General features: G+C 36.2%; 1 protein-coding gene across 5 annotated transcripts in view; it reads left to right on the top strand.

Moving 5' to 3' along the window:
- The window catches only part of LOC136031767 (uncharacterized), a 95,945-nt gene that overhangs the window by 14,356 nt on the left and 58,682 nt on the right, over positions 1-22,907 (top strand). For 3 of the 5 annotated variants that reach the window (XR_010618579.1, XM_065711526.1, XM_065711518.1), the window contains one exon: positions 14,063-14,199. Coding sequence is in view for 2 of the 5 variants with exons in the window: in XM_065711526.1 (XP_065567598.1) it covers positions 14,080-14,199 (120 nt within the window). In the remaining 3 variants the exon portion in view is untranslated. Of the gene's footprint in view, positions 1-2,812; positions 3,243-14,062; positions 14,200-17,886; positions 19,880-22,907 lie in introns of those variants that run through there. The other 2 variants (XR_010618581.1, XR_010618580.1) reach the window with 2 other exon arrangements.

Here is a 22,907-nt window from a genome sequence, read left to right as displayed (position 1 = left end):
ATATATATATATATATATATATATATATATATATATATATATATATATATATATATATATATATATATATATATATAACACCCCCTAAAAGTCACAGAATCTTAACAAAAATCACACCTTCGCATTCGGCGTATCAGAGAACCCTAGAGCAAAATTTTCAAGCTCCTATCTACAAAAATGTGGACTTTCGTATTTTTTGCCAGAAGACAAATCACGGGTGGGTGTTTATTTGTTTGTTTGTTTGTTTTTTTGTTTTTTCTTTTCCCAGGGGTCATCGTATCGACCAAGTGGTCCTAGAATGTCGCAAGAGGGATCATTCTAACGGAAATGAAAAGTTCTAGTGCCCTTTTTAAGTGACCAAAAAAACTGGAGGGCACCTAGGCCCCCTCCCCCGCTCATTTTTCTCCAAAGTCAACAGATAAAAATTTTGAGATAGCCATTTTGTTCCGCATAGTCAAAAACCATAATAACTATGTCTTTGGGAATGACTTACTCCCCACAGTCCCTGGGGGAGGGGCTGCAAGTTACAAACTTCGACCAGTGTTTACATATAATAATGGTTATTGGGAAGTGTACAGTCGTTTTCAGGGGATTTTCTTTGGTTTTCGGGGTGGGGTTGAGGGGAGGGGGGCTATGTGGGAGGATCTTTCCTTGAAAAAATATGTCCTGGGGGAACAGAAATTCAATGAAAAGGGCGCAGGATTTCTAAAATTACTATAAAAAAAAAATGAAAAAATAAACATGGAAAAGTTTTTTCAATTGAAAGTAAAGAGTAAGATTGAAACTTAAAACGAACAGAGATTATTACCTATATTAGGGGTTCTAAAAATACTTTAACATAAAGAGCGAGATATTTAGGAGGAGATAAATACCTCGCTCTTTATGCTATAGTATTTTTAGTAATTTCAACTATTTATTCTACGGCCTTTCTGATTCAGGGGTCATTCTTAAAGAATTGGAACAAAACTTACAATTTAGTGTAAAGAATGAGGTATTAACGAGGGTACAAACCCCCTCATATACATAATAAAAATTAAAGAATATAAAAGTTTGTTACGTAAGTTAATTCTTAAGTTACGTATATTTTTTACTAATAAAAAAATTCGTTAAAAATTAAAATTTATAATTGCCTTTTTATGTAACCGAAAAATTGCATGGCAACTAGGCCTTCTTCCCCATCCCTTATTTCTCAAAATCGTCTGATCAAAACTAAGAGAAAGCCATTTAGCCAAAAAAGGAATTAATATGCAAACTTCATTTTAATAATTTATGTGTGGAGAGCCAAAATCAAACATGCATTAATTCAAAAACGTTCAGAAATTACATAAAAAAAAAACTAGTTTTTTTAACTGAAAGTAAGGAGCGACATTAAAACTTAAAACGAACAGAAATTACTCCGTATATGAAATGGGTTGTCCCCTCCGCAATCCCTCGCTCTTTGCGCTAAAGTTTTACTCTTTGCCACAATTCTGCTTTTTAAAACAATTAAAAGCTTTAGCGTAAAGAGCGAGGGATTGCGGAGGGGACAACCCATTTCATATACTGAGTAATTTCTGTTCGTTTTAAGTTTTAATGTCGCTCCTTACTTTAAGTTAAAAAAACTAGTTTTTTTATGTAATCAAGCAAAGAAGTGGTAGTGTTAGTTATGCGAGTTGGAATGCATGCAGATAGAACAAGATAAAACACATAAAACACAATAAAACACAATAAAAATGAATAAGATTGGAAGCTTAGGAAGTAAATATCGGATTGGACGTTAGTATAGCGGCCAATATTATTTTTCATTTATATAAATGACAATCCGAGGTGTTTACCCCAAGATAATAACTTAGCAGTTATTTTTGCGTATAATACAGGGGTGACAGTAAAAGCTAAAACTTCATCTTTGTTCGATGAAAAAACGGTGACAGCAACGAAATCTTTGAATAAATGATTTTTATGTAACTACCTAGCTTCGAACATTTCTAAAGATAAATTCATGGTTTTCGAGCGGTCACAGCGGGATAAATAAAATTACCAAAGATGAGTTAATTGTAAATCAAAGTAGGATAAAAAGACATATTCATTTCGTTATCTTGGCATTATTTTTGATGAGCTTTTATCTTTCCGTAAGCATTATCATTACTTGATATTTAAACTTGTCCATAACTTAAGTTGTCTTCATAGATTGAAACATGTGTTTTCATTTTTGATCCTTAAAATTTTATACCATTATTTAATTGAATCACATCTTAATTATATCTCTGTAATTTATCTCAACACGTTGATGGTTCATTTACAGCCTCTTCAGATAATTCAAAATTAGGTAATTGGTATTCTGGGCACATTTTTTTTGCATTTTGTAAGGTTTATAAATCTGCCAGAAAGAATCTTTATATATTTTTCTCAATTCTTTTAATCTTAAACAACTGAAGGGTGTGCATACACCAATGTGGTATTATGATATCCAATCCTCAACAAATTATTCCCATGATTTGGGTATAATTGAGACTCCCATTTCTCCTGCCCAACACGTTCACTCCAGGAAGTATCGCCTTCCCCCAACCAAATCAAGAAGAACTAGATTTTTAATCAGATACCAAATTCCTCATAATGTAAATAAACTTAATCTAGTAGAAATATCTCCAAGTTTTAAAAGCCGATTTTCTTTGAACAACTATATTTCAAAAACAATTCTTTGTCTGGATGTTACGATTGATGAATAATAGATTTTAGAATAAATTTTGGTTGTGGTGTTCTCGCACTGGGGTGGCCTTCTTTGTGATCTCCCACCTTGTATGTTTATGTGTTTTCTTTCTTTTTATCATTTCAGTATTTTCTCACCTCTGTTTTATGGCTGACACATCAAGCCCTGCTCCTCGTCGTCCAGTTTAGAAAATTATTTATTATATTATCTAATTAATAAAAGATTTTTGTTTTATCAGGTGTATGTATTACTATTTACACACCCAACCTTACGAGCTCTGCTCTCTGTTGTGGATTATTTGTTTTTGTATTTTAAGTATATTAAATAAAGTTTCCATCTATCTATCCTCTCAATGGATCTAGATTTATTGGTTTAATACTTATGGTTTTCATGAATTATTTATATTTCTGATGATGTGGATATACTTATGGCGAATTTCTCAGCATTTATCTTGCTAACACTGGATTGAATTACTTTCTAGTTGAAAATATCTCCCTCCCAACGATAAAATATGGATTTCAGTGTTGTAAGTATAAAGTGTTTTAATAGTACTTGTAAAAATGCTGGTATTTGTTTTTATTTATAAAATTTGTATGGAAAAAAACAGCCTTCATTCTTTAGATTTCTTGTTCCAGGATAGAACTTCAATATATTTCACTGATAAAGTTTAAACATCTTTTAGTCTATGCACATACGTATGCTCGTTTAAAATTGCCTCTAATGTATGCTTAAAATTCTGTGTAATGAAGAGGAAAAGATAGAGTTTTGATCAAATACGAAGATGCACCATATTCTAGTCATACTAATACTCTTGCTTTTATCTCACCTATGATATAATGTATGCTTAAAATTCTGTGTAGTGAAGAGGAAAAGATAGAGTTTTGATCAAATACGAAGATGCACCATATTCTAGTCATACTAATACTCTTGCTTTTATCTCACCTCTGATATCGCATTCAACTTCTAAGATAGTAAAAGACTATTACTTAAAATGTGCTAAGAATAATTCCCAATATTATATGGTAATATCCTCTAAAGTATTCCTTAGCAAGCAGGTGCATATCCAACGTAACCAATTTCCAGTAATCAAATCTCTCCCCCCCCCCATTGTCAATTATTACAGGCACAGGAAAAACGCAATACATAGATTTTTCAAAACGTTTCTTTTCTCCGAATACTGGTAACATCAGTTGCTTCTTGGTCCAGTTATCTAGAGTACCATTCTGTTAAGGGGAAATCTCTTTTGATTCCTAGTGTAGACAAAAATCTTCGGAATGTAAATTTTTCTTGACATAAAACACATTAAAAGAAAATGAAATCTTGCAGAAAAGAAAAAAGCGTCTTGAAATAAAAATGAAATCCTGAAGAAAAAACTCTTAAGAGCTTACTTTACATCCCACGTGTGCATCATCATTACATAACACCCCACGTGTGTGTCCTCTTTGATTTCAAATGGAGATTCCTCACAGGCCCACGCGAGAATACGTCGTCCTGAACACATGTAAACATTTCTTTTACACAAGAGCCAAAGAAATCTTGAAGAAAAAAAGCTTAAAGAAAAATGTCTTTAAAAAACTGCTTGAAATGTCTTTAAACGTCTTGAAAAACACTTCGAAGAAAAATGTTTTAAAAACAGCCTTAAATGCCTTGAAATGTCTGACAGCAAATTTGGATACTAGGCCCTGTTGGAATTCACTTATAGGGCCCGTCTTTGAATTGGATATTACGACTGCGAGCGCCTTGCAGAATTACTGGCTTGAGCCCTTATTGGAATTGGATGCTAGGGCTCCCAGTAAAATTGGATGCTAAGGTTTTGGTGCTTGGGTTAAGGGCCCGGTGACATTGGATGTTAAGGCCATGAAACTATGGTGAAATGGTGAAAACATTGACTGGTAGTGCCCGGTTAGAATGGGCTACTAGAAACCCTATTCTTGACTGATAGGGTCCCCCGTTGGGATGGATTGCTAGGCCCCCCACTCTCATTGCAATTGGATGCTAGGGATCCTGTTGAATTGGTTTCTAGGGCCTCCTGGTGGAAAATATTGATAGAGGCCCGGCGAAATTGCTCGCAAGAGGATTGGCCTCTTGAAGGTTTTCCACTAGCGGGCCCTGAAGGTTTTTCCTGGCCCTTGGGGCCTTTTTTTAAACACTCGAGGAAGCTATGATGTAATGCCTACGTTTGCATATTGACTAGCCGATCATGAAGATTTTTTTCCCCTACATCTCTAGGTGTTTAAACAATCAAAACAAATACACTCTCTGTTTTCAAGGGTTCAAGGTTCAATCGGGTTTAATTAAAAAAAAGGAAATAACTAAACTTAAAGTACACTGCTCTGTGACAAAACTCACGTTGAGACCCATAAACATAAAAGATTCATCACTAACACGCAGTACGGCTCCCACTTCACTCTTCGACACAACCATACGCCTCCTCATTATATATTTTTTTTTAATCTTAACCATAGGGCTCCTCCCTCCCTCCCCGGACGTACAACCACCTCACCTGAATATACTAAAAAATCTAAACTTCATCTAATTTAATTTATCTTTCTGTTTTATCTTTCCCGTAATAAACACCTGTATCTCTTAGGAAAAATTCCCTATGGCGTAACAAGCACCTTCGTCTTAAAAAAATTAATAACACCTGCGTTTTGACGGAATTGCCTTTAAATTTCTTCGTAGTTTCAAATAATTAAGGAAGAAAAGAATAGTGGCTATGGGTTATTCTAAATCTATAAGGCTTCCACTACTCAGATGGGGCTGAATTGATTTGAAATTGGAAGTTATAGTGCCCTTTTTAAGAGTCAAGTGATTTCAGAGCAACCAGCCCCCTCCCCTCCATTCTCATACTTTCCCTTAACACCTGCAATCAAAACTTGGAGGTAACAATTATATTAATCATAGATGAAGAGCTGGGAAACTATGTATGTGAAGAAGACGCCCTCCCCCTACAGCTCTCATGGCAAGGGTTGTTAGTTATACCCTGGGGACATACAGGGTTCTTATAGAAAGAGCGGTCGAGCATAATTTAAAGGGGACTCAGTGGATTGGTAATTAGAAGTTTCAGTGTCCTTTTTAAGATTCGAAGTACTTAGAGCACAGCTACCCCCTTCCCCCTCCCCGACAAAAACACATCGTATATACCCGAGATGCATCTAATAGCAATTTTGAAATAGTAATTTGATTACAGTCTCAGTTTTGATAATTTGATAACATGGCTTTTGGGGCTGATAGAAACCATCAGAGTCTGAGGGGGAGGGTTGTAAGTTATTCCCATGGGACATTTAAGGTTATTATGGAAGACGTGATTGTATAAAATTTGTAGATTGATAATTTGGTTGAAATGGGAAGTTCTAGTTCCCTCTTAAGAGTCAATAGTTATGGAATTCAACTATCCTGCCAACTGCTCCTCTTTTCAGCAAACTCATCTTTTCAGCGACTGTCCAAAGAACATAATTTAGCAAAAAAAAACAAAAAAAATATGCAAATTTCGTTCTAAGTATTCATGTGCGGAGAGCCAAAGCCAAGACATGCATTAATTCAAAAAAGTTCATAAATTAAATAAAAAAACATAAGTTTTTACGGCACTTGGTATTAACCAAACCAAGTGACATATAGCGATCGCAAATTATGTCGGTCTGTCTGTCGGTCTCTCGGTCCCGGTTTTGCTACTTTAGACACTTTCAGGCAAGCTAGGACGATGAAATTTGGCAGGCGTACCAGGAACCAGACCAGATTAAATTAGAAATAGTCTTTTCCCTGATTCGGCCATCTGGGGGGGGGGAGTGGCGGGACGGTTAATTCGAAAAAATTAGAAAAAATGGAGGTGTTTTTAACTTACGAACGGGTGATTGGATCTTAGTGAAATTAAATAAAAAAAAAAATTTTTTTTAGCTGAAAGTAAGGAGCGACATTAAAACTTAAAACGAACAGAAATTACTCCGTATATGAAATGGGTTGTCCCCTCCGCAATCCCTCGCTCTTTACGCTAAAGCTTTTAATTGTTTTAAAAAGTAGAATTGTGGCAAAGAGTCAAACTTTAGCGTAAAGAGCGAGGGATTGCGGAGGGGACAACCCATTTCATATACGGAGTAATTTCTGTTCGTTTTAAGTTTTAATGTCGCTCCTTACTTTCAGCTATAAAAATTTGTTCTTTTTTATTTAATTTCTGAACGTTTTTGAATTAATGCATGTTTGGTTTTGGCTCTCCTCACATAAATTATTAAAATGAAATTTGTATATTAATTCTTTTTTTGGCTAAATGGCTTTCTATGGCTTTTTACTAATGTTTTTATTAGTAAAAAATATAAGTAACTTAAGAATTAACTTACGTAACAAACTTTCATAATCTTATATTTTTATTATGTATACGAGGGGGTTTGTACCCTCGTTAATACCTCGCTCTTTACACTAAATCGTAGGTTTTGTCCCAATTCTTTAAGAATGACCCCTGAATCAGAAAGGCCGTAGAATAAATAGTTTAAATTACTAAAAATACTTTAGCATAAAGAGCGAGGTATTTATCTCCTCCTAAATACCTCGCTCTTTATGCTAAAGTATTTTTAGAATCCCTCATTTGTGTAATAATCTCTGTCGTTTTAAGTTTCAATGCTACCCCTTCCTTTCATTTGAAAAAACGTTTTCATATTTATTTTTCATTGTTTTTTTATAGTAATGCTAGAAAATCATGCGCCCTTTTCATTGAATTTTTCTTCCCCCATGACAGATTCCTCCAAGGAAAGATCCTCCAACATAGCCCCTTCCCCTCAGCCCCACCCCCAAACAAAGTAAAATCCCCCTGAAAACGTCTGTACACTTCCCAATAACCATTACTATATGTAATCACTGGTCAAAGTTTATAACTTGCAGCCCCTCCCCCAGGGATTGTGGGGAAGTAAGTCATCTCCAAAGACATAGGTTATTGTGGTTTTCGACTATACCGAACAACATGGCTATCTCAAAATTTTGATTCGTTGACTTTGGGAAAAAAATGAGCGTGGGAGGGGGCCTAGATGCCCTCCAATTTTTTTGGTCACTTAAAAAGGGCACTAGAACTTTTCATTTCCGTTAGAATGAGCCCTCTTGCAACATTCTAGGACCACTTGGTCGATACGATGACCCCTGGGAAAAAGAAAAAAGAAAAAAGAAAAAGAAAAAAAACAAACAAATAAACACGCACCCGTGATTTGTCTTCTGGCAAAAAATACGAAATTCCACATTTTTGTAGATAGGAGCTTGAAACTTCTACAGTAGGGTTCTCTGATACGCTGAATCTGATGGTATCATTTTCGTTAAGAGTCTACGACTTTTAGGGGGTGTTTCCCCCTATTTTCTTAAATAAGGCAAATTTTCTCAGGCTCTTAACTTTTGATGGGTAAGACTAAACTTGATTAAACTTATATATTTAAAATCAGCATTAAAATGCGATTCTTTTGATGCAGCTATTGCTATCAAAATTCAATTTTTTTTAGTTTTGGTTACTATTGAGCCGGGTCGCTCCTTACTACAGTTCGTTACCACGAACTGTTTGATTTGATGTTGGGAAGGATATCAGTGTCTCAGAGCTCTTATTTTAAGTCCCGACCGGATCAGGTGACGTTGGGGGGGGGGGAGATGGGGTGGGGAAACTTAAAATCTTGGAAAACGCTTAGTGTGGAGGGATCGGGATGAAACTTGGTGAGAAAAATAAGCATAAGTCCTAGATACGTCACATAACTGGAATGGATCCGCTCTTTTTGGGAGAGTTGGTGGGAGGGTTAATTCTGAAAAATTAGAAAAATTAGGTATTTTTAACTTATGAAGGAGTGATCGGATGTTATTGAAATTTAATGTTTTGAAGGATATCGTGCCTTAGAGCTCTTATTTTAAATTCCAACCGTATCTGATGACATTTGGGGGAGTTGGGGGGGGGGGCTAAAATCTTGGAAAATGCTTAGAGCTGAGGGATCGAGATGAAACTTGGTGGTAAAAATAATCACAAGTCCTAGATACCTGATTGGCATAACCGGAACGTATCCGCTCTCTTTGAGGGAATTGAGGGGGGAGGGTTAATTCTGAAAAATTGGAAAAAATGAGGTATTTTAACTTACGAAGAAGAAATCAGATCTTAATGAAATTTGATGTTTTGAAAGAAATCGTGTCTCAAAGTTCTCATTTTAAATCGCAACCGGATCTGGTGACATTGGGGGGAGTTGGGGGGGGAACCTAAAATTTTGGAAAACGCTTAGAGTTTAGGGATCGAGATGAAACTAGGTGGGAAAAATAAGCACATGTTCTAGATGTGAGATTGACATAACCGGAACGGATCCGCTCTCTTAGGGGGAGTTGGGGGGAAGGATTAATTCTAAAACATTAAAAAAATGAGGTATTTTTAACCTACGAAGAAATGATCAGATCTTTATGAAATTTCATAATTAGAACGACTTCGTAACTCAGATCTCGTTATTTTAAATCCCCACCGGATTGAGTATCATTGGGGGGGGGCGGAAGTCATGGAAAACGCTTAAAGCGGAAAGATCAGGATGAAACTTGATGGGAAGAATAAGCACAAGTCCAAAATAAGTGACTGACATAATCGGACCATATCCGATTTCTACGGTGGACTTGGGGGGGGGGAGTAATTCGGAAAAATTAGAAAAAATGAAGTATTTGCAACTTACCACAACCGGATGCACAATCCGGATGTCCTCCGGGTTGTGCATTTGAATGCTCGAGGGCTGAATTCTTCCCTGGATGATATACAGGTTATATGTAAGAATTCTCGCCCTGGAATTATTGGTTTATGTGAAACTTTTTTAAATGAAAAGAACCAGCTACTTATGGATATACCTGGATATAATTCAATATTTCTAAATAGAAAGATAGCAAAAAAGGGGGGGCCAGGATTTTATGTATTGAGTAATCTGGCAGTTGTAAGAAGAGATGATCTGTCTATAAACATTGAACGGGTATTTGAATCTCTGTTCTTAGAATTGGCTACTAGCTCCAATGAAAAGATAATAATTGGCGAAATATACAGATCTCCAAGCGGATCAATGAAACAATTTATGGAAATATTAGAGACTGTTCTTGGGAAAGTATTGTCTGAAAAGGCAGAAATAATTTTAATGGGTGATTTTAACGCTGACATGATGGATATGTCATCGAGTCAGGCTTGTGATATACTGGCACTAGTAATCTCGTCTGGGTTAACTCCCTGTATAAATATCCCTACACGAATTTCAAACCAATCTGCAACCTTAATTGACAATGTGTTCTCATCTATACATTCTGTAAAAAATGAAGTGCTACTATCAGATACATCGGATCATTTTCCAGTAGGAGTTTTACTTCCACTCCCCCGGTTTGCCCGCCGAATAGTCCCTGATAATAAACCAAGATTCCGATATACACCAGCAAACATCGAAAAGCTCAAAGATGATTTATTCACTACGTCATGGGAGTTTACAATACCTGAGAGGGTGAGCTTAAAAAATTATAATAAGGCTTTTGATTTTTTTTATGAAACAGTAAAGAAGAAATTTATCCACCATTGCCGAACACCCCAACCAAGTCTTTCTAAGAGATCAACACCCATAGCCCCATGGACTACAGCTGGAATACTAAAGTCAATAAAGAGAAAACAGAACCTTTGGAAAGAGTATAGGAACAGACCAAGTGATGCTAAATTAGAGACTTTTAAACTATACCGGAAGATGCTTAAAACTCTGATTCGAAAAGCTAAAATTACATATTTTTCCCGAAGGTTTGCGGATTGCGGCAAAAATATTAAGAAAACTTGGGATGTAATTAAGGAAGTTACGCAACCATCGGCAAGACCTAGAAAGCTCCCTAAATCACTTAGTGTTCAGAATCAGCTTTTCTTGGATGAAGACCAAGTACGACATCAGATGACTAAATTTTTTGCTGAGGTTGGGAAAACAACGGCGTTAAGTGTGGTTTCTTCTTCAAGTTCTAGAACATGGAAGCAGTTCCTCGGTCCTTCCTGTGTAAAGTCAATGGTTCTTGAGTCAGTTACGGAGCAGGAACTGATAACAATAATTTCGTCATTGAAAAATTCTTCATCTGGATTCGACCAAATTCCGGCCAAATTAATCAAACAGATTCTTCCCTCAATTATTACACCACTGTGCCACTTAGTTAACCAGTCATTCAAGCTCGGAATATTCCCTCAGCGTCTCAAGTTGGCACGAGTGATAGCACTATTTAAAGGAGGTGACCGGGAGGACCCGGAGAACTATAGGCCTATATCTCTTCTGTCTGTCTTTTCTAAAATATTTGAAAAGGCTATGCTAAAGCGTTTGCTGAGTTTCCTAGACGCGAAGAAGTTTTTTCATCGGCACCAATTTGGTTTTCGGGAGAAGTGCTCAACAGAACACGCATGTAATATGCTTCTTCATTTTGTACGACAGTCTTTAGACTTCGGCCTTATCCCTGCGGCAATATTCCTTGATGTGAAGAAAGCTTTTGACAGCCTCACACACGAGATACTTATTGGTAAGTTGTCGCATCAAGGCGTTCGTGGAGAAGCTCTGTCCTGGTTTTCTTCATTCCTAACTGGCCGATCCATTGCAGTTGAAGCTTCTGATGAGCATATTCCAGTCGAATATGGAGTGCCACAAGGCTCAGTTCTTGGGCCATCCCTTTTCCTCATATATGTCAACGACCTCTATCGACTATTTAGCAACCCACAATCTGATTTCTGTTGTCATTTGTGCCAGAAAGGAGATGCTGTGGTTGAAGCCTTGGATACGCCTGGTCAACATGAAGAACTCTTTGCATTCGCCGACGACACCACCCTGGGGGCTGCGGCACCTGATGAATCATCTCTTATCCTCAAGCTACAATTGATGGCAGAAAATATACATCGTTGGTTTGATGCAAATTTGTTAGCTTTGAATGTAAAAAAATCGTTTCTTCTTATATTCTCCCGCATAGGCAAAAGCTGCCCTACAGTGACAGAGCTTAAAACATCTAAGGGATCCATATCCCGCCCAGCTGACCGGTTTATTCGATTCCTTGGGATACTTCTGGATGAAAATCTATCTTTCAAACGGCATACTGAGTCAATGAGATTAAAGGTTTCTCGAGGCCTTGGAATTATTCGAAAGCTGAAGCGAGTCTTTCCTTTCTCTATCCTTCGTCTATTATATTTCTCTCTTATTTACCCTTATTTATGCTACTGCTCGTCAGTGTGGATGTCAACATTTCCATCTGTACTTACACCTTTACATAATCTCCAACTGAAAGCAGCAAAAGTTCTTCAGTCTACCACCCATATTTCTGTTGAACTTCTGAAGATTAAAGATATTCATACATTACACCTCTCTTTCATTGCGTTTCAGTATTTCCGTGGAGACCTTCCATCAAGTTTTTCCGGGCTTTTTGAAATTGTTCGAAATGTCAGTCCTTATGAAACTAGAAACAAGGATGATGTGCTAGTGCCATCCACCCCTGCAGTGCGCTCGGACTTTGGTCTGATAGTTGCTGTCGGACGTGCCTGGAATTCCATTCCTGTTGGGATTCGACGGTCCTGTACCATAGGATCCTTCAAGAAACGGTTGAAGAATTTTTTAATAAAAAAAAATAAATTAAATTATAATATTTATCAGTTATTTATATTGTTTAGTTATCAAGATTTTATTTATTTATTTAATTATTTAGATTGAATTTATTTATTTAGATTTGGGTGGTGTGAGTGTCGGATCCTCGATGTATATATATTTTTTTTTTTTTTTTTTTTTTCTGTAAGTAGGTGGTGCGGAGACCGGTTGTACTCGGGTGAGGATTGGTGAGTAGACTCTAAATATATTTTAAGTGTGAATGTAATTAATAGTTATTTATGTTTTGTTTTGTTGTTTTTTTTCCCAAATAACGGGCCATTGAGCCCTTTGGGATATTTTTTGTTTATGAATGGATGGATATTGGTAATAAAAGGAGCTTGAACTTGAACTTAATCAGATCTTAATGAAATTTAAAATTTAGAAGGATCTTGTGCTTTAGAACTCTCATTTTAAATTCCAATCAGATTCAGTGACATTGGGGGGGGGAGCTGGAGGGCGAAACCGGAAATCTTAGAAAACGCTTAGAGTAGAGAGATCGGGATGAAACTTTAGGGGAAGAATAAGCGCAAGTTATACATACGTGATTGAAACAATTGAAACGGATCCGTTCTCTTTGGGGGAGCTGCGGGTTTTAATTTGGAAAAATTTGAAAAATTGAGGTATTTTTAACTTAAGAACAAGTGACCAGATCTTAATGAAATTTGATATTTAGAAGGAACTCATGTCTCAGAGTGATTCTTAAAATTTTGCTAGAGCTCATGCCATATGATCTCTTGGCTCTTCCGACCTCGTCACAAGTGCCATATGAGCTCTTAGCTCTTGTTTCTGTATGTGATTAAATTTATTTCTTGTTTTACTTTTGCTGTTTTTCTTTTGTATTTACTCCACTTGACCTCAGTTTTGTGAAGCGGGTGATACATAAATTATTATTATTATTATTATTAAATCGACGTGAGTCCAAATCGTGTGCGTCTAATTAGACCTGTTTGGATTTAAGATCTGTTTAGAAAGGATCTAAATAATTGTCTTGCCACAATAAGCACCATAAATTTCGGAGAAGGCACCCGAAATCGTCATCTTTTCTTTCATATGGTATTTCCTTCAATGCACCGAATGCATGGCTCTCTTGCGCGAACAAAACAGTTCGAAACCTTCTAAGGGGGATGTGTCCCTTTGGAATTCTGACCGATTTTGACAATTCTGACCTTAACTATATCTGTGCAATTCCCTATAATGATGAGAATTTGTATCGATGTGAGTCAAAATGTGCATGTCTAATTAGACCTGTTTGGATTTGAGACGTTTTTATTGATCTTTAAATGGACTCTGGCAACTAGTTGAACATAAGGTGCAACGATGGATTAACTTTTAATTCACTTGGATATAGGCGTTCCACAGCTTTCAGACTAATAATAAGAAATTATAGGAGTCAGTATAATATCTTTACTTAAAATCATTTTGCACGCTTTGAATCGCACAGAATGATGTCTTAAGCTGTGGAAAATGTATGACTTTTATTAAGAGGAAAATGGAGTGTGTGAATTAAGACCATTGAGTTGACATTCTCCGTGCCTCATATTCTACTTTTTTTTCAAATCTTTTTTAAGTGGTTTTTAATGATCAGCCATTTTTTTCTTACGAGCATCCTGAAAATACAAGAAAACTTCCAGGTTCTAACAGGAAAAGAAACCTTCATGGTTCTAGTTTTGGTTGAATTAATATTTTTACAAGAATAAACAATAATTATAAATTAAATAGACATATGTAACAAACTATTTTTCTTCCTGGCCAAATTTAGCCTTTGATATTTTAGGCCCTAAGAATAGAGATATGCAAGATGGTGGGACAGAAAACCCTATTAACCGAAAGAATCGGATAAATCTCACTCCTGAACAATTGAAGGAATTAGAAAAGGTGTTTGAAGAGACTCGCTTTCCAGATGGCGAAACGGTAAGTGAATTAAGTGTGTAGCTTAATCTAAGTAAAACACGGATCCAAGTAAGCTTAATCTTATATTACTGTTTTTTAGATATAAATGTATTTATATCTTTGTGGATATATTTAGATATATCCATGCCATCTTATTTATTATCAGATTCATTTACACGTAATAGACTTTTGTGCGGCGAACATTGTCCTTAATTAATACTTTAATTAAAAGTCCTTGTAGTTATTTTAGTCAACATTTTGAGTCTTGTATTAAAGATCGACTCCTGAAACACAATGGCCGCTTAATTAGAACAATAAGAACTTTTTAAAAGTATTAAAAGACTTTACCATGAAGAGTAAGGTATTTAGGAGGGGTAAAACCCCCTCATACATTAGATTAGGTCTGGCTGTAAAGGGAGGGACAAGAATGAAGTTAAGGATTTTATATATTTGGGCTGTAATTTCACAAGTCTAGGAATGTGGAGTGATCGGGTGCAATTTGTTTATTGTAACTACCGGAAGGCTTCATGGGTGTCACCTATAAGTCCTCTTAGTTATTTTGGGGCACCAGATACTATGCTACTTAAGAGGAGTTTCAGACAAAAATAGGGCCAGTTGTGTTATGGTTTAGAGTTTTGGGGAGTATAAAACGACAGACAAATCGAAAAGTGTATTTAGGACGTTCCATGAGACTATTAGGTTTAAGAAGAAAAAATTATTAGTTTGATCCGAAAAGGTTTTCTATGATTGTTATCATTAAGGGTAAAAACCCAGATTGGAACGAAAAGATATTAGGGAAAGATTAATAGTTTACCGCAGCTTATTACAGGATTACGAACTTGGTAATATCAACTCTGTGTAAGTGACGGAAAACTTGAGAGCCGTGGCTAATTAGAGTACAGCCAAGGCAGATAGTCTGTACGAGAGGCAAAGCCAGCAGAACTTTTTCAGAGTTGTATAAAAATGATTAATTTCACTTTTTGATGATAGTCAATCATCCATCCTAGGGCAAAACTAAGGCCAACCGATTTCGGGCCATGTCCCAACTAGGCAATTCTAGGATCCTGATGTCCCCCACTCGTAATATTTGAAGTTTGTTATTGAAAATTTTATGCATGCTCACCTGATGGGAGCTTAAAAGGCTATTAACTTGTTACCTTTTTTGGGGTCGTCCCCTAGGCATAATTTTTGCGAGTGAAAAATATTGTCTGAATATGACGCCTTTTTATACCATCATGTATCTGTCTGGCTCTGTAAGTGAATTTAAATGTGATGTCTCAGGAATTTAGAAGTTCTGTCCATGACCCACCAACACATTGTTATGCCCCTCAGGTGTGGCCTGTGCTCTACGTTGGGAATCATGTGCATAGAGTAAGGGTAATTCATAAGGGTTATTCAAATTGTCTGTCAGTTCTTTGAGCCATTGGAAGGCAATTAGAGACTAAAAATAATTCAAAGATTTATGACCGACCATGTCCACAGGACTTGCAGGCAAGTGGGTGACTGATATTGTTCATATGATATGAGTTTTTCTTACTTAAATTGTATCAGTGGTGACCAAGAGTTTTGGGTTAACTCTTGAAGGACAATGCCTACTGGACTTCTAGGCAAAGAAGAAAAAGTTGCAATCTTTTCTATTTTATTTTTTATGTGTTTTGGCATTGATGGCATGTGTTTAAAAAGAAGTATTTTGCCTGTTGCCATGACCCTTTTGGTTTTTACCAAAAATATCTATCTAGCTACCTATACTTTCAGTTATTTTATTCTCAGTAGAAACAAGCATTTTTTTAAGCAAGCAGTAATAGAGGTTGTTTGTCCTAAGAACCTTTCCTTGTGGTTTTATTTTATTTCACAATGTAATCTTTATATGATAAAGCTTTTATTCTTTGAAATATTGTTTTGAAGGGCAAAGGAAGCCTAAAATTAATAGAAAATATCCCGTATAGGAGAGGTTCTGCCCCTTCCTCAAACCTCGCTCTTTATGGTAAAGTCTTAAAATTTCATGAAAAATAATCAAGAATCATTATTAAGGAATGAGGACAAAAAGTCAAACTTCTGAGTAAAGAGCGAGGGGTGAGGAAGAGGCTGCCCCCTAATACATATAATAAAAACTCTCATTTTGAGTTTTAATTTTACTCCTCAATTTCAGTTGAAAAATCTATTTTTTAATTATTTTAAGATTATTATTTTAAGATTATTATTTAAGATTATATAATTATTATTTTAAGACTGTTTTACGAATTAAACCAGGGAATCCCTCCTTCTCCCCCTGAAAATTTTCTCTATATATATATACATATATATATATATATATATATATATATATATATATATATATATATATATATATATATATATATATATATATATATATATATATATATTTAGAGTTTTGGGCAAAAGCTACTCTTGATTTACAGTTTGTTACCACAAACCTGATATCAGAGCTAGTCCATTGACGCAAACTTGGAAGACTTACTAATTAGGCGATAATCGAATTTACAGGAAAAATTGTGAAACTATTTCAATAAAGGGAATGATAATTGTGCATTCAAGAAATTATAAAATAATTAATTATAGGTAAGAATTATTATTTGATTAATTAGTAATATGCTTTGAGCCGAACTGAACTGAAAATTTTCCAATATTTGTATTTACTATTTTTTCTTACTTTTGTTCCTCTTTTGTTAAATCAGGTTCAAAGCCAGGTTCTTACATTGATTTATTTGTTGTTTTCTTTTTGTTTGTTTAGTTTTTTAGGAAAGATAGAACCACTGATTTCGTTAACACGTTTTCCAATGAAGTTAAAGAATTTGTAAGTACCTTTGAGATCAAAACATTTTACTAAAGAGTTCTGCCTATCAGGGACTGAAGGGGCTCTTATTTTGAACCAAATTTATCACTTAGATTGGACCAGTCTAGGTCTTCGTTAGGCTATCGGTGGAAGTAAAATTTAAAATCATTTAAAAGTAGTTTCGTTTTGATTCAAAATTGTAAATAGCACCCTTTTAGTAATAATGATTACACGTGAGGCAATAAAATAAACCTAAAGCATATAGAATTTTAAGCATGAGTTGAAACATTAGAAAAAAACTAGGACAATTCTAATAGGTGGAATGGTTCTAAGTTTTAATGTCACTCCTTACTTTCAGTTAAAAAAAACTTGCCGATTCTTTTGATGTATCTATTAGTATCAAAATTCTCTTTTTAGACTTTTGTTTACTATTGAGCCGGGTTACTCCTTTTTTACATTTCGTTATCAGGAACTGTTTGATTTGTTACCACCAACTGTTTGAAAAAGTTTACGCCAGGTGATGTGTTGACCAGGTCGTTTCCAAGATTTTTTCTGAGGGTAGTGGGAGTAGTGGGGGCATACGAGAAAAACTTTAAGAACTGCATTAAAATTTGTTATTTGGGAAACGGCATACAATATATAAAGAATGACAAAACTCGTCATAAACATATAAACCAACCTCTAAATATAAATCTATGAGGAAAAGAAATCAACTCACCGGCAGTTTCCACGAAACAGCGGCCCTCACATCACCTGACTATAAAATACAAATTAAAATTCTCTGCGTCATATAGGATACAACACCATCAAAACAAAAACCCCCCAAAAAAAATGAAAAAAAAAAAAAAAAATCAAGTATAAGAAACATTTAATAAGAAACCTTTAATAAGAAACTTTTCATCTGTCTCTTAAAGGAGCCAAGTTCGTGGAGCCAGTGTTCGTGAATGCCGGATCTCAGCGGGAACCAAGTTCGAAGCACTCCCCACAGTCACAGCCAGGCCGAAGTCTGAACGAACCGTGGGACTAGGTATAATCATCACATCCTCCCGGTTACGAACCATGTAAAAATTTACTTCCCCTACTAGTTTGAGCAGTCCCGAAAAATAACGTGGGGGATCTCCCTGGAAGTATTGATATGCCGACGAAGATAGAGATAAAACAAATATCTTTAATCTTAAGGAGGTCAAGAGGAGTGTGTGTAGCCGACTGGAGAATTCTCGCCGCTTTCTCATGAAGATGGTGAACAGGAGCAAGTACCGATGGAAATGTGGACATCCACACAGACGAACAGTAACATATATAAGGGTAAATGAGAGAGAAGTATAAAAGACAGATTATAGGGAAAGGAGATTTTCGGATGATCCCAAGTCCACGGGAAATTTTCTCTCTTATTATTTAAAAATACCACTTAAACGATGAATTTTCATCCAAAATAACTCCCAGGAATCACACATATCGATCCTGGGGACGACTTATGGAGTCTCTTGGTGTATGAAGCTCAGTATTTGTGGGGCAGCTCACACCTTTAGGAGAAAAAATAAGAAGGTATGACTTTTTTACATTTAAAGTTAGTTGATTTATGTCAAAAAAAAAAGAGTATCTTCTCAGTCATTGCTTGAAGCTTTAGAATAAGGGATGATTCATCCAGAGCTGCAGCACCTAAAGTAGTGTCATCTGCAAATGCTATAAATTCTAACTGTTTAAGTTGGCCCAAGAATAGAGCCTTGGGGTACTCAGTATTCAATTGGAACTTTTCGTCTGAAACTTCCGTTGCGATAGATCTGTCAGTTAGGTATGACGAGAACATTGCTTCCCCACGCACACCAAGATGACAAAGTTTACCAATGAGGATCTTATGTGTAAGGCTGTCAAAAGCTTTCTTTACATCAAGAAAGATGGCTGCAGGAATAAGATTAGAATCTAAAGATCGTCGTATAAACTGAAGAAGTCTATTACAAGCACGTTCTGTAGAATACTTTGCGCGAAACCCAAACTGATGCTGATGGAAATAAAGTTTAGCTTCAAGAAATCTCACCAGACGTTTTAGCATTACCCTTTAAAATATCCTAGAGAACACTGACAAAAGAGAGATTGGCCTGTAGTTCTCAGGATCCTTACGGTCACCTCCTTTAATGAGAGCTATCACACATGCAAGTTTAAGACGTTGGGAATATACTCCTAGTTGAAATAACCTATTAATCAAATGGTAAATTGGGGTGATAATCGATGGAAGAATATGTTTAATTACTTTAGCATATATTTGGTCAAAACCTGTTGAAGAATTCTTTAAAGGCAAAACAATATCTCTAATTTCCTGCACCGTAACCTCCTCAAGAACCATTGATTTCAAGCACGAAGGACCTAAGAACTGCTTCCAAAACTGTGACACAGAGGAATAAGAAAAGCTATTAGCAGTTTTTTCCCCTATCTCCGCAAAGAATTTATTCATATGATGTCGAATTTGGCCTTTTTCTGTTACAAGTTGATCGTCTACAATGAGAGACTTAGGGAGACCTTCTGGTTTCATGGATGGCCGACTAACTTCCTTAATCACGTCCCACGTCTTTTTTATATTTTTACCGCAATCAACAAATCTTTTTGTAAAATATACTGTTTTAGCTCTGCGAATAATTGATTTCAGAAAATTACATTACAACTTAAATGCTTCTAACTTAGCCTTATTTGGTCTTTTTTTGTACTCTTTCCAGAGGTTCTGCTTCCTTTTTATTGGCTTTAGGACTCCAGATGTTAACCAGGGAGCTACATGTGTTGATCTTTTTGATCGAGAATTTTTTAAAGGAGCTTTTAGACAATAAGACATGTATTTTTCCTTAACAGTGTCATAAAACCGGCCAAATATGTCGTTATAATTGCCTAAAGTAATATTATCTGGTAAAGAAATGTCCCAAGAATTTGTACCAAGATCTTCTTTCAAGATATCGAGCTCCACTGGTGAGCAACAGAATCTCGGTTTATCCTGGGGGACTAATCTTTGTGGATTTTGGAGGATTTGAAGCAGGGCTGAAACTGGCAAATGGTTGGAAATGTCAGAAAGCACTACTTCATCCCTAATGAAGTGTAGCGATGAAAAAATATTGTCAATTAATGCTGCTGACTGGTTTGAAATCCTTGTCGATATGTTTATACAAGGAGCCAATCCGTACGAAATTAATAAAGGCAAGAGAATAGAAACCTGCCTAGATGACGATTTCGTAAGGTCAAGGTTAAAGTCATCCATCAATATAACTACATATTTTTCAGCACAAACTTTCCTAAAAACGTCTTCTAATGTTTCAAGAAATTCAGTCACAGATCCGCTTAGAGAACGATATACTTCGCCAATTATTACCCATTCCTTAGCATTAATTGGGATTTCAATAAAAAGTGACTCAAATACCTATTCATTATTTATGCATAAATCATGTCTTACTACGGCCAGAAATTATTTTGGATGTAAAATCTTAGTCCACCTTTTTTTCCCATCTTGCGGTTAAGAAAAATCGACATCTAACCGGGAATATCCAAAAGTACCTGATTATTCTCATTCAAAAATGTTTCACAGAGAAGATAACTGCAGGGCACGAATCCCTACATAATAATTGAATATTGTCGAATGAAGAATTGAGGCCCTGAACTCTTAGATGCACAACCGGAAAAACATCATCCCACGGAGCTCCGGGGTCCCAAAACTTTTAGTTTTTTTTCTTCATTATTCTAATGATTGCCCTTGAGCTTTGTTGATGGCGATTATTCCCGTTGTAGTTGTGTCCCTGTGTCCCGGTCGTCATTTATATTCCCTGTGTCCCGGTTGTCATTTGTGTCCCAGTGTCCCGGTCTGTAATTTCATCAGTCGACAAACATGACGTGAGTCAACAAACAACTTCATGACGGCATAATGCTCAAACTTTATAATGACATCAGTCGACACACAAACATGACGTCAGTCAACACACAAACAAACAACTTATTTCTATATATATATATATATATAGATAGATAGATTGATAGACAAATCGGAAGCGAGCACTCATTAATCAAAATCAGTATTGGCCGAGGGGAAAACTAGGGTAAACGGGTCGTAGCATGCGTCATTAACCTTGATCCAGTTGGAACTAAGAGTCTTTTTAGAATCTAGCCATAATCTAGTCCCTTTTTGAACCACCTTGGTGTGAGACACTTTATCGGAGGCAACTTTACAATTTCTTAAATTATAAGCCGTATTCAGAAGTTCTTTCCGACGTTTAGTCAATTCGAATGGAAGGTCAATACTGACGCTTTTCCAAGTATTTCTTAGATTACCAACCCAAGCTTCATCTAGATCTTGACCTGTCAAGACATCTCGTTTTTAAATAAATGACACCTGTGATTTTTAAGTGAAGACGCGAGATCAGCCTTGTGAACTTTTCTCTAGCAAGTACCAGTGCTAATCCTGGCTTAGCCAGCCAGGTTTTAGTTGAAGATATAGTTTCCAATTTAAGGTCTGTGTCTCGTTTTTGTTCCTTAGCCTAGAATGTCCCATCCTTTTAATGAATGCTACATAAAATGTAGAACTGAGTCTTTCCACTGTTCTAAGTGAAATGCATGGTTGCACCCAGCTTGTGCTGGCATCACAAAAAGTAGTCGCCTAAAAAACCCTAAATGGTTATGCATACAGTGCCGATCAACAATGGTCGTAAATGACGAGATTAATACCATCGATAACCAATCTTAGGTGATCCAACCACTCGAGGTTAAAACATCCCACCTTATTTCTATTGAAGAAAATTCAACTAATTCCAATGACAATCGACTGGAAGTGATCGTTCCAAAGGTATTGTTAATTTCCCACCTGCACCTTGTGTTTCGAATAATGATAAAAATAGTTCCCTGGATCGATTGATTCTGCATAAAATAGAGCAGCATATGATGAATTACTTACCCTGGGATAAAAATCGTCGTGACCCTTCCATGTCAAAAAACTACTGGACAGCACAGGTCTATCGTATGCATGGAATGGAGGAGATGGCCCAATCTCAGATTAAAAAGCCTTTCTGTCAGAGATCCAAACAAGGCTGGAAGACCAAGAAATTCAGAAATGGTGGAACGACCTTAGCCAGTCGGAAAGCTTAAGTTCTTACTATAAGGTGAAAGAAAATATGGTGAAGAGTTATATTTTAAATTAGGGATTCCAAAAGAATCCCTGAGGTCTTGGATGCAGGTGCGAGCAAACTGTCTCCCTCTTTACAGTATTTGGAAAAATAGGTGTCACCCGGAAATGCGGTATACTTGCGCGATTTGCGGTGATCTTGATGGGCTAGACCATTTTCTTTTCAGGTGTCAGGGGCTAAATGAGCTAAGAGGGAGCTTTCTTGGGGTGGGTGGTCGTAAGCCCCTTCTTAGAACTTTGAAGTCGACGTCGAATATAAATATAGTAGCAGTGGCAAATTTTGTCCGGAAGGGTCTTGTTATTCGAAAGTCGATTGTTACATAATTTAGTTTGTTTGTTGTTATATATGTATGTATACGGCCTAAAAAATGGCTTTAAATACAGTCATTTATTCATTCAGTACCACCTACCGTCAATCCCAAATTACCCCACAAATTTCTTGCTCCAGTAAAGATGAATTTGCGTGCAATGCAAAAACGGCTAGTGTGTTTGAGCCCCATATCTGTGAAGATTGCCTTAAAAAAGATGCATAAATCGTCAATCTCAAGAAACGGATTATTAATCTCGAATTTCTTTATGATAGCTTGTCTGATCTTGACGAGCGCCAGAATAGTGATCTCTTCAAGGACAAAGAAATCAAAATGTTAAAAGTCGGTTTTCAGCTCGCAATTGTTGAATCTACACATACTTTAAATTCCCCTACGCCGCCCAGAGTTCCTCTTTTAGCTGATACTTCCGCTCCAAATATTCATACAAAATTCTTCAGTTCATCAAGCAAGTGCTAGTGTA

The sequence above is a fragment of the Artemia franciscana genome, chromosome 1, assembly GCF_032884065.1.
Source record: "Artemia franciscana chromosome 1, ASM3288406v1, whole genome shotgun sequence".
In the NCBI taxonomy this organism is placed as follows: Eukaryota; Metazoa; Arthropoda; class Branchiopoda; order Anostraca; family Artemiidae; genus Artemia; species Artemia franciscana.
This window is presented reverse-complemented; position numbering and strand designations above follow the sequence as displayed.